At 29.9% G+C, this 13,493-nt stretch overlaps 1 protein-coding gene across 1 annotated transcript; it reads right to left on the minus strand.

Moving 5' to 3' along the window:
* Nucleotides 1-442: 442 nt before the first annotated feature.
* Nucleotides 443-2,726, minus strand: LOC131603851 (auxin-responsive protein IAA27-like). The gene is made up of 5 exons (XM_058876286.1): nucleotides 2,137-2,726; nucleotides 1,377-1,600; nucleotides 1,093-1,237; nucleotides 925-986; nucleotides 443-832 (listed from the first exon to the last, which is right to left on the minus strand). Exons 1-5 carry the CDS (start codon nucleotides 2,574-2,576, stop codon nucleotides 795-797), a joined length of 909 nt encoding a protein of 302 aa, XP_058732269.1. The 5' UTR covers nucleotides 2,577-2,726; the 3' UTR covers nucleotides 443-794.
* Nucleotides 2,727-13,493: the final 10,767 nt, after the last annotated feature.

The following is a 13,493-nucleotide window of genomic DNA, read 5'->3' on the forward strand; positions in this document are numbered from 1 at the left end:
ATCTGCGTCCCACCCTATCCCATTTCTTCAGTTTTTTTTAGGCTGGCCTAAAAAATAGACATACCCATTTGGCACCATTGAATTTGCTTTTGAAATTGACTTACTTGATAGCATAAATGTGTTTTTTAATGCAAATCATCTGAATTCTTTACTCACTATTTTAGTCACACATGGCAACTAGTTTCCAACAACCACTTATATAGTGATGGACAACTACATTTTTGATTCTGAGATTTTCTTTCTAAAAAATTAATGTCGCCATGTACACACGGTCACTTTGATTTTAATTTCATAAGAATATTGTAATTAATATGTTCCTCTTTTTGTTAATTTCATTATGTAATCAGAGTGACTTGAATGAAACCAAATGTTTAAAAATATAACAGTAAAAACATCTTCGAATGTACTAAAATAACTAATAATTGATCATGTGTCAAAAATAAGAAAAGAAAGCACGATGTTCTTTGTTTCTTACCTTTTCTATAACAAACAAAAAACTCACTTACATTAACTTGAATAGAGTATGCGAACAAGTTAACAGAGAAATACAAAATTTATATACTAATGACAAACCTAAGATACCTTGAAACATCTACTACACCAAAATGCCTAATATATTGTCATCAATATATTTGGCCTACTATAAAGTTTAGGAGTATGACACTCCAATTCTTGTATATAGAATAATAGGATTAGGATTATACATACATAAGCAAACAAGAAGGTATTTTTAAGCTTAATAAATGCGATCTTCGATCTTTGTGGATCAGTATAAACCAGCACATTGTATCGCGCTAGTTGCGACTTTTGCACTTTTCCATAGCTCGAGGTGCTGCAAAATGCAGAAATCGGTAGTATAGATGAGTCAAACAACAAATAGGAAGGAATGTTGAGGTTTTAATGTAACATTTACATTGGCCTTACCTAGTCCAATTGCTTCAGAACTCTTCATTATCCTTAGCCTCTTGCAAGACTCGGTGAACATCCTAAACCAAGAAAAACAACGTCATTATGGTGAACGTAGCTAATTATCAATGTCGTGAAAAGCCGAAACAGTTTCTTATGAATTACTATATCAGAAAATGGACTTACTCCCATGGAACATCACCGACGAGCATCCAATCACCGTCTTTGTCTTCATAAGTAAGCACATATTCTGAACCATGTAGAAGATCCACCAATCTACTCTCACTTAAAGTTTTTTCTTGACAAGAAACCCCGTACGAGCCACATTGACCTAGACTTGTCAATAAAACCATCATCAGAATCATGCAAAAACAATTGAAACCCTATACAAGATTGGTGATTATGCATGAGAGCAAACATCAAGACACTGAATGCAAGAAGATGATAACAATAAGTAGACAAGAACTCACTGATTGTAAAACAACTGAACATCTTTTCGAGTGCTGAAGAAAGTTCCCTGTAAGAGCTAAAACCATTCAGATCCACTTTCCTCAAGTACGGAGCACCTTCCATGCTAACTTTTACATAAAGACATTCAGACTTAGCTTCTGCATCACCATCATTCTTTTGAGGCGGAGAAACCATAGAGTTCTTCCTGAAAGATCGGATTGGTGGCCATCCTACAACCTGTGCCCTGATTCGCACACGAATTTGCAAAGAGAAAAAAAAACCAATTTTTAGGCCAGTAACAACAACACCTTTAACACAAAAGGCTAACATGTGAATATAGTTGCTTAGCAACAACCATCAACCTCAATTTGAATTGACTTATTTGATTTTGTATACCGACATAAACCATGTGAGACTGTTTGAAAGAACTTATATAAACAGTTTTTGACATGTCCATAAGTTATTTTAAGCTTATTTCCCTAAGCTCTTCCAGATAGCAGCTTATGGAAACTGTCTATAGCTTATATGAAAAGGATTTAACTTTACTTTATTCTCTTCTGAATTATCAACATAATCAATTACTCTAAACCAAAAGATAATCAAATCTCAACAAAATTTAGTTCTCACTTTCAACATATTATAAACACACAGAATAAACTATAAACACTAAACAGTAACAAACCAAATAAACACAAAATTTCAATCAACAAACAAATTAGAAGAAGAAACAACACAAAAAATAGACATGCAATACAAGTACATAACAGGAAGAAATCTTACTTAGCAGAAGGAGGAGAAATCTGTGGTTTATTCTCATGCAAGGTCTTTGGAGAATGAGGAACAGTTTCTTTAACAACTGTAGCAGAAAAAAGATTCTGTTGCTTGTTACATTCACCACCAACACCAACACCAACACCAGAAACTTTACCTTTAGGAGAAAACAAGTTTCCATCTTTACACAACCCCACATCAGATCCACCATTTCCAGACACACCCCATTTCCCAGAACCTCCATCTATAGCATCAGAGAAACCCCTTTTAGCTCCAGACACCAAACACTTGAGCATGGACAACCCACCATTTTCTCTCTCCGGTGACTCAGAGCCAGGCAACCCAAGCCTCAGTTCAGTAGCTTTGAGGTTCAATCCAATGTTCCTCTCAGTGGTTTCCATTAAAGGAACCTCACCACCACCATAGCCTTGTTCTACTGGCACAGACATCAAAAAACCTTAAGCTTCAAAGTTCAAAAGACACTAAAAAAAATCAGAAAATGAGAGTGAAGAATGAGAATGGAAAAAGATAAGAGAATGTTCTTTGTAGCTTATTATATAAAATGAGGAGAAAAAAACATGTACTACATGAGAACATTTATTCAAGTGTTAAATAAGGTTTTGTTTTTTTTAAGAATTTTGTTTAGGGTTGTTGTGTTGTGTTGTGGTTATTTTTTTTTTTTTTAATTTTAATTTTTTATTTTAATAAATTTTTGGTGAATCTTTTTGTGGTCAATTACTCCGACAATACACAGAAAGTACCGGCAAACTTTTCTTATTTTTATTGAAAAGGAAAAAAATATATTATGCTTTATGAATGGTGTGTAGTTAAATTAGGGTGGTATAATCATAATGTATTTAATTTTAAATTAAACTTTAAAGTAAAAAAGTATAAAAATAGAGCTGTTTGGAAAATGTGCAATTATTAATGTATTGTAAAGATGTTTTTTTATTTTTAATAATAGAATAGAATGTGTAATGTGTTAATTTGAGGGGGGAAATAAAGAAAAAAAAGGAAAGAAAGGAAAGAAAAAAGTGCATTGGGTAGTGTTTGGAGGAAAGTTGAGACAGTGAGGGCGGAAAGGTGGAGCAAGGAATAATAACAAGCTTGATATTTATTTTCTTTGACTATTTTTTTTTTTTTAAAACGGACCATTCAAGTCGGTCGAATTGAAAACTAGAAGGTTCATCCAGTTAGATTGTTGAATCTGATATGTTATTAAACTGGTGGAAATCGGTTAAAATAAATAAAAATTAATTAATTAACGGTTTTGGAAAATCAACGGTGCAAATGCATATTTTTTTTTTAAAAAAAAAAGACGGTGTTTTTATAGTTTTTTTTTAAATATAATTAGATTATATTTAAAAAACATTTTTTTATTTTTCTATTGTTTACAATTAGATCTGATTTAAAATTTATTTAAATTTGAATTATGTATTACTTTGTTGAGAGTGGTGATTATATTTAAAATTTAAAATTTAAATTTAAAGAATAAACATGTTAAATTATGATATTTTGAAATTTTGGAGGTATCGTGATATTTTTTAGAGACCGAGTCATTCGATTAGACCGGTTTAATAAATATATAGTTTTATTATAGAGACTGATTTATTCAACCGAGTTATTCGATTTAATCTGGTTTAACCATGCGGTTCGACTAATGGACTAATGACCCAATATCCTTACTAGTTTGGTTATGATTTTTAAAACATTGTTTTTATTGCTTTTTTGGATTATGGAGACAAATTAAAATAAAAGGTTTAATTGCATTTTGGTTGTTTAATTGAATTTTGACTTTATATGGTAAAGATCAGAGAGGTTCGCAAGTGTAAAAAATGAGTTAGATCAAATGGTGATCTTTAATAATTTGGTGTCGTTTCTAAGCTTTGGTTCGACATTATGAGGTGATATATGAAAATATTCTAATATTCAAGTTAGTGGTTATCGATACTTGTTAGAAGATTTATAATTCGATGTTTTGTAAAAGATTAGTATTTGACTGTATCGAAGTAGCTAGTTGAAGTAGTAAGAGTTAATTATATTTGACATAGTCGCTTAAAGGGTCAGTCTAGGATGTAGTTGTAAACTTTCCTACAAAGAATGACCAGAAATTGGGAGTCGCTTGTCCGGTATCTCTTCCCTCCCCCAAGGTAACCATCATATTTATGTACTCCTAAGGGCGAGTTAAGATGCCATTGAAGGATTTCATATCGGATCCCTCACAAGGTCGCAACTTTTCCTTTAATCCAATCTCTCGAAGAGATATGCACACGTGATATTTCAGGAATTTCTGAAATTGATCAATATCCTGGATATGTCGAAGATGAAGCTCACCGTAATTATGACCTAAGGAAAAATTTTGTTAGGAAATCATCTAACCTTCCCAATATCTTATAATTTGAGCATAGATCTCTCTAAACTCTTGCTAGAGGTACTCTCTTCCTTCTTGTTGAACCATCAGTTCAACGATATTTCTTTTTACTATGCCTTTGGACGAATTATTCATTCTTGTCCCCCCATATTGGATGCAATGTATTGGCGTTTCTCCTTATGCTCATCATCTTCTCCTTTATTTTCTTCCTGGCATTTGTTTTTGATTACATCATCAACATCTTTTTTAGGGGATTACATCCTTTAGGGGGAATCCTCTTGGCCCCTTTCGCCGTATCTAGTGTACTCATATAACTTCTCCTTATTGACCAGTCCTTCAAACGCATCATTCAATTGGATACAATTGTTAGTGTCGCAACTGGGACTCTTATGGAAACGATAGTACTTGGACATGTTCCCTGACCATATATAAATTCCTTATTTTGGTTTCCTTAAACTCTATGATAACGCAACCTTTTAAGATCATTTCTTATGAAGTGTTCAGAGGAATATACAAGTCAAACCTTGGATGTAGTATGCATTCGCATTCCTCTTTTGACTGTCTAGAATCCTTGTCAAGTTCTCCACAAGATCCAGTGTTTCCTAGTACCCAACATCCTCGTCATCCAACATCTTTTCTTTATAGTTGATGTAGGGTTGTACTTTACTCAGCAAGTCTTTCAGGTTATAGTCCTCGTTGCATCGTAACTTGTCCTAGAATGCACAATTTGGTCTAACGCCCTTCTCAAAGATCCAACACTTTAGACTCTCATTTGAGCCACCAAAAACCATTGATACTTTAGTGAAATGTCAAAGCGTGCATGGTCTCCTTCTTAACTTGTGTGACCCTACTAATAATGGCTATTGTGGATGGTTGTATTTTCCTAGTAATGAGATAGGCGATTAAAGCCTTGCACAGGTTAGTGCAAAGAGATTGCATTTCATGCCTCCTTCAGCGTGGTAGTAATCCAGTTGATCATTCACATGCTCAACATGCTCGTCCGAATCTTTGTTTTCATTATGACTTTGGAGTTTAAGAGGATTCTTCAAAAACATTAGGATCCTACTATCTAATGCAAACTGTCAGAAGCTTCTTCTTTCATGTTAAAGTGGGGCCTCTTTTTCATTCCTTTCTCTTCTCGTAGTTTGGAGGACTTTCGGGATTAGAGGAAGGAGTATGACACGTGTATCATTGATAACTTGGATACTTTTGGATTGCTTATGGATCTTTCCCTTGTTAGGAGGTTTTATACGAAGTCGCCTTCTACATAATGTTATTCTTTAGAATAATGTTATGTAGGCTTTCTTCGACCCTAGTTAATTTATTTACAAATGCTTGAGAGTTTTTTGTTGAACCATCTAGTATATGTTTTTCATTAACTCATTAGCCCTCTTACAGATCAAGATTAGCTTGCAAGAGCTGGAAATTGGGGTGTGCTTTGTGTCATGTTACCGTAGTACGTAACACAGGTCTAAAGGAAGGTTCACCTAGGTGGAACTATGGAGTGGATCCAACAAATGGAGAAAGTTGAGAATTTTCATGAGTTTCCCTAGGTTGGGAGAAATTCGGCGGCAGAGGAACAACATGAATAATTGTCATGACTTGATCGTTCGTCCTTTGAGGAGAAGGTGAAAGATTCATTGCCGCTTCCGCGATTGTAACTGCTTGTTGTTGAACAACGAAACATGTGGTCTTGGAAGCTACCATTATTTGACGGATTTGATGAAGAGAGTTTAGAGAGGGTGATTTGTGCTTTGATAGAAAGAGATTTGAATATGATTTAGTTGAATCGAGAAACGATGGATTATGGAAATCATAGAATTAAAAGTCAATTCTCACAAACGACATCGTGTTATGCTCTAGAACTCGTTTGTGATCGCAAAGGGTGAATTTGCAGTTCGTTGCAGTGGTTTAAAGCTTTCGATATGGTGGAGAGGGGGCTTACCTGCAAGGTTAGCACTCAAATGCCCAAGTCAGTAAAAGTGTGAAAAATGGAATTTGAATGGGCACGATTTGATACCTAGAGAGTGACACATTTTCCTCTTTAAATAAAGGAGATGGTTAGTAATTACATGTGCGTGAGACGCAGTTAGTTGTTCGATGGATCCTGAAAGATTGCATGGTATCCTCGTGATGGATATTCTGTGAAGCGAAGTGAAAAAAGCTTATACAATTTCCATGCATTAACCGCTTTATCTCGTTACTGGGCTTCGTATATTGGGTTTTGCGGCCGACTCAGAACATATATTTTTAAAGATATTAAAGTAATTTAGGTGAGGCGGAGAATCCTAGGAAAAGAGAATTTGTTCTCCGTCCCCGTTCTTAAAGTGCCTTGGGGGAACTTTATTCTCCATCTATGTTCCTGTAGTAGAAAATTATCTATTTCTGAATCCCGAACAAAACAATTTTTGCGAGGATCTGCATTATCTGATGCAAATTGACATCCTTGTAGAAAACTAACAAAAATACTTGATACTAATTTTTTAGTTATCTATACTTTTATATATAAAGGGAAAACTTAACTTTACATAGCCATTTTCTTCTGGATTTACCCTTTTAAATTTTTTATTTTTAATCCTTTAACTTCTCCTTTTTATTAATATGATGGTTTATATATATTTAATGTTATTATCTTTTCTTATTTTATATATAATTTTAAATAAGATTAAAAATTAATAAAAATAATAATACAGTTATATTTTCACACCTATCAACATTAGAAAAAGCAGACATACTCATAATAATACAAATTTTAAAATTATGAACTAAAGGGTAAACCTCCCATTAGTTTATTTTTAGTGACTTTAGTATATATATTGTCGTATATCTAACATTTTGTTTCGAGTCCCCTCCAAATATATAGTATATTGTTTTGAGATAACAAAAGAAACTTTAAATGATACTTTCCTTTTTTAAAAGTATTATTCTTGATTATGGGATGTTATTTCTGTTTGGTTTTGTTGTTGCAAAGTGTAGTCTTTTGATTAATGGATGAGTATGGTGGGAGACAAAACGCCGTTACTTTACTTTCCGTCGTTACTAATTGTAATAGTATATATATTTTTGTTCCTAAATTATATGCTTAAATTGCCAAATAGTTAATAATATATATATTTTTTATTACAATATTATAGTTGCTGATTTGATGTGATGTTGTCTCAATCCAAAAAGAGAAAGAGTTAATCAATTTTTTATTAAAAAAAAAAGAAAAAGAAAGCGTTGGTCAAATTTTTAACTTTAATTTCTAAAATATATATGTTTATTTATGGAACTTGTTAATTTAAGATACTCATATTTTATGTATTTTAATAATTTAAACTTATTAAATCTTGTCTACCCAAACTTAAGCTAAACATAACTTTTTTTAAATAGAAAGAGTGAAAATCCATTTTGGTCCCTCACAAATATTACACGAGTCAAATTAGTCCTTCACAATAAAATAGACTCAATTTAATCCCTTATAAAATTTAACCCGATCATATAAGTCCTTCTGTTAATATTTTTTTCAAACCGGTTTTTTTCTAGTTTTAAATCGTGACTGGATTGCCACGTTGGATTTTATTTTATTTTCATTTTTAAATTTTTATTTTCAATTTAATTTTTAAACAATTATAAATTAATAATATAAAAAAGCCAAAATTATTTCTTATAAGGAGTTGAACTCGGGCCCATGTGGTTAATCTTAAACAATTCTAAATTTAAAATACAAAATACAAAATTTGTATCAATATGGTCTCGAACCTAAGTCTCTTCAGATTAAATGACAGACAATTTAATAAAATAGAAATTGATTTGTCTATTTGTAAATGATAGTCACTTTACTAAGAATAGAAATTGATTTGTCTAATTGTTATTGATAGTCACTTTACTAACCGTAGAAATTGATTTGTCTAGTTGTAAATGATAATCAGTTTATTAACAACAGAAATTGATTTATCTAGTTGTAAATGATAGTCACTTTACTAACAATAGAAATTGATTTGTCTTGTTGTATATAATAGTCACTTTACTAACAATAGAAATTGATTTTTCTAGTTGTAAATGATAGTAACTTTAATAACGATAGAAATTGATTTGTCTAGTTGTAAAGTGAAAATCATTTAACTTGAAGGGAGTTGGATTTGAGACCTCATAGATAAAAATTTATGTATAAAATTTGTTAATATTAGTAGAAATCATGAAAATTACTTATTTAAAAATTATTTTATAAGAAATAATTTTGGCTTTTTTGATATTATTCATTGATAACTGTTTAAAAATGAAATTGAAAATAAAAATTAATTTAATATTTAAAAAATAAAAAATAAAAAAAATTCAACGTGTCAGTCCAGTCACGGTTTAAAAGTATGAAAAGAACCTGTTTAAAAGTAGGAAAAAATCGATTTGAGAAAAATATTAGCAAAAGGACTAATATGATCCGGTTAAATTTTGTAAGAGATTAAGTTGGGTCAATTTTTTTGCGAGGGACTAATTTGACTCATGTAATATTTGTGAGGGACCAAAATGGGTCTTCACTCAAATAGAAAAGATTCAAGTTTTTCATAAGACTATTTAATTAAAAAATTATATCACAAATTATAAAAAATATTTTAGATATATTAGATCAATCTATTTAAATAAATATAAAAATTATTATTATTATTATTATTATTATTATTATTAATATATTATATTTTATATTTGAAACTAATAAAATAATTATATATTAGATTTATTAGCCTAAAATTTTCACTAATTTAAATTTATTAGCCTACATTAACTATTTAAATATATTATCATATATTAGATTTAAAATATAATATTTTTTATAATCAAATTTTATAAAGTATCAAACTAAATATAAAAATAAAATTTAATTAATTTGATAAACTTATAAAAATACGTTGAAAACACTTTACGAATAATATTATATTTCAACTTTTTAATGGGTTTTTTAGTTTGTATATTTAAATATTAATTAAGTTTTTTATTTACATAATTAAATGAAATAAACATTTAAATTGGTTAACAGATTAATCAGAAATAATCTTTAACTTTTTAATATATTAATTTAATTTTTGCGAGCATGTTTTAATTCCTAATTTCCACCTTCATTTTTTTTACTGATTTTTTTTTCGAACTTTTTGACTGGTTTAATTTGCCAACATACCTAGGATAATATTTAAGAAATTTTAATGAGTTGCTAATTTACATTCATTAGAAAATGATAGGTTCAATTAGCTAATATAATAGAGGTTATAAAGATAGTGTATTAGCGGTCTAAAATAATTTTAGACTATTATTTTTTACTAAATAAAATATTCATTCATTTCAATTGACAGAGTACATTGTTGCAATATAAATTAAAAATCACCAAAAACAAAAAGGATGAATCTGCAAACAAACTCACAGCATCCATGTTAATAGCATAAAACAGCAAATTGCATATGCCTATAAATATAACTATGACTATATTGAAATGTTTGAAATATTCATGCCTCCAGATCTGTAGCGTTAATGACACCAAAGTCATAGATAGGATCTGCGCTAGATCAAAAGTCATCTTTCAACCTGAAACAAATGAACATTGCGCACAACGGAAAAACAAAATACACCGCACAAAGACGGGAAATCAAAACAAACAACGATGCACTAAAATGACAAAATCACACAAAAAAAAAACACTAAATATATATATATATATATATATATATATATATATATATATATATATATATATATATATATATATATATATATATATATATATATATATATATATATATATATATATATATAGAGAGAGAGAGAGAGAGAGAGAGAGAGAGAGAGAGAGAGAGAGGAGGGATCAAATTACACCCTAAGAGTTACACCACGAGTTACACTCGTTCAATAACCTCATTTCGAATTAATATTTTTTTAAATTCAACCGTTGGATTGAAACATAATATCATATAGATCATACCTATAGATCATACCTATAAAGAGAGGAGAAGAAAAACTTGATGGGTTATAACTATTTTACTATTCATTTACTCAATAATGGTTCAAAGATTACAAGTGAATAACAACAATCAACCTCTCTTAACAACCTGAGAGAACTGGTCTATTTATAGACTACTAAGCTAACTTAAACTACAAGTTAACTTAAACAATCAAGGTAAACAAATAGGCTTAATTCGATATGCTAACAAACCAAACATTTCGACTATTACATGCTTGAGCGTACTTCCACTACATCATGCAGGACTTCGACATCACCATGCGACTAGACTTCGACAGCACGCTTAATCTCTATCGAACCAAGAAGCTATCCTTGTCGAGACTAGAGTTCGATCCAAAATCTCACACAAACATTACTTATTGAAATTCATTTCTAACAAGTAACCGTATTGTCCAACCCAGAACATCAACCAATCAACTTATCTAATGTTACTTTTAAACAACTATCATTAAAAAAAAAAACTTTTTAATAAAGTGGCACTATATATTAATTAAATTTAAATATTTTATTTTGTATGAATATAGAAAAAAAAAAGAAATAATAGTGTTTTAATAGAGAAGTAACTTGTTGAGTCTTTAGCAACTTACTCAACTATGACTCTTATTTTATTACTTTTCTTAAATAAATAGAATTAACCCTAATCCATGAATGATAACCTTTTTGAGACAAGATGAAATGATAACAATAATTTTGACAGTGCTGCTCTTTTACCTATCAATTATGATCACATGCAAAATGCAGCTGGATGATACTCAACACACAGTGTGTCCAGGTTTTGTTAGTAAAAAGCCAAAAACACACTCCAAAAGGGACAACACAAAAAATAAAAAAGTGAAAACAAGTAGTATTAGTTACAGCAATGACATGCACACAGGCACAGGTACTTGAATAACGTGTGAAATGCTTGTCTTAATCGGACCAAAGACTTTTGTTGCAGACAACATGAATCTTCAAAAACAATTCTCTTGACCCCATCATGGATTTTACTTCACCATCATTAACTCCACTCTAACCCTATCCTTTCAATTTTACAATGCTACCCTTTAAAAACATAATTAAAATTTAAATTTATCAAAAGTAATAAATAACTATTTTTAATAATTATGTTTATTTAATTATCTAGATAATTCAAATAGTTTGTTTCGAGTAGAAAGTACAATATAAAGAATATAAGATTGATTTTTTTTAGTGAAGCAAGATACTCTAGTGAATAAAATATGGGGAACATTTTTATATAAGGATTCATCTTAAAATAATAACATTTATTTGATAGTTTAGTTCTACAAAATTATTTTTAAAACTATATTTTATTTAAGAGTTATAAAAATTATAAAAAAAATTAAAATAGGTTTTAGAGATTTTTGTTTTCAGTTTTGAAAATTGAGAAGAGAAAAAAAATGAATATTTTTTTACTAACGACAAATTTGTAATATTATATAATTTTAAAGAATTTAATTGGAATGCACTGACAGTGTAAAGAAGTTTTACACCGTCAGTGAATAATGAACGTTGGATTGTAAATTATATTATATTTTTAATTTAATCATTTATTAATTCGTATTAGTGGGTGGTTATGATTCACTGACTGTGTAAAAAATTTTACACTGACAGTGCATAGTAATTAATCTCAATTTTAAAACAGTTTTTAAAATTATGATTGTCAAACATATTTCCTTTTTATTTTTTTCAAAACTATTTTTTAAAATTGACTTATAAAATAAGTTTTAAAAAGTAAATACTAAAACTTATTCTAACAAGTCTTGAATCTTTGATTATATGTATTGTTTTTTAAATTTAGTTCCGGCTGATAGTAAGATAACCTTTTATACATAACGAGAATAAGTTAAACAGAAATATGCTTTGGTTATGGAACGGACTTTGAAACGATCGATTTGACCATTTAATTCAATTTTTACTGTATAAAATCGTCGACATCCCACTCTAGCTTTGTGTAGAGGTAAAGTAACAATGTTGACACGTTGTCACACACGGGTCAAAAATAAGTAATTTAAAATGTAGTTTACGGTAAGGACAACTCGAGTATCGTATCTCAAGGACCCTTGAATTATCATTAACCAACTGAAGCGATTATGAGGGGTTTGTTTTGAATAAGAAAGCAGAGAAAATAAGTGATTATCAAATAAGCTAAAACGACTAATCTACTAATTCTGGTTCCGACTTATCATAGATTATTATAAATTCAATCTCCTAATCTATTCTTATTCGACTACGAAATTCATTGACAAGCGCAACGAATTTTATGTGATGTAATTTCCTATTATCCGAATTATGCAAACGGATTTAAGTCCTTGCGGATTAAGCAAACATGAATTAATTAAACACGATAACGAATTAAGCAAACACTTACGTGATTATAGTTAAGGATCATACAACAATCGAATTAAATCAATATACTCTATGAAAATTGAATTAAGCAAACACAAATCACAAAATATAATTGAACGGAATAGAAACTTGATTACAATTATCATAACCTCAAAGTATAATGGAACTCGTAATCTACAGATTTCGCCTTAGGATTAGTTCTCCATTACAAACGTACAAAGCTTCAGAAATATTTTATGAATATTGAATCCTCAAATAGTATCGCGGCTGAATGCTCTTTAAATAAAATAAGGATTCACAATTCTAATTCAAACCGGGTCGCAAAACATAAAACCGACCCAAAAAATGACCCAAAATTAAATATTTCTTAAGTTTGGAACTTTAACGAATTATTCGATAATCTATCACTCCGAATCATATTTTGGCTTCAAAACAAAACTTGTAGATCTTTCTCTTAGCTTTCCAATGCATCTCATAATACGTCAATCGGATTCTCGTAGCTCAAGTTATGGTCTGCACAGTGAAGAGGTATCAAATAATTGTTAATGCTGAAAATAAAATACGAAAATAAAGTAAAGACAAAAATAAACTAAAATATAAAAACATATAACAAACTAAAGAAACGCTTAAGTACAGTAGTAGAAGAATGTGCAGCAAAATGCACTA

Source organism: Vicia villosa, linkage group LG5, assembly GCF_029867415.1.
Source record: "Vicia villosa cultivar HV-30 ecotype Madison, WI linkage group LG5, Vvil1.0, whole genome shotgun sequence".
In the NCBI taxonomy this organism is placed as follows: Eukaryota; Viridiplantae; Streptophyta; class Magnoliopsida; order Fabales; family Fabaceae; genus Vicia; species Vicia villosa.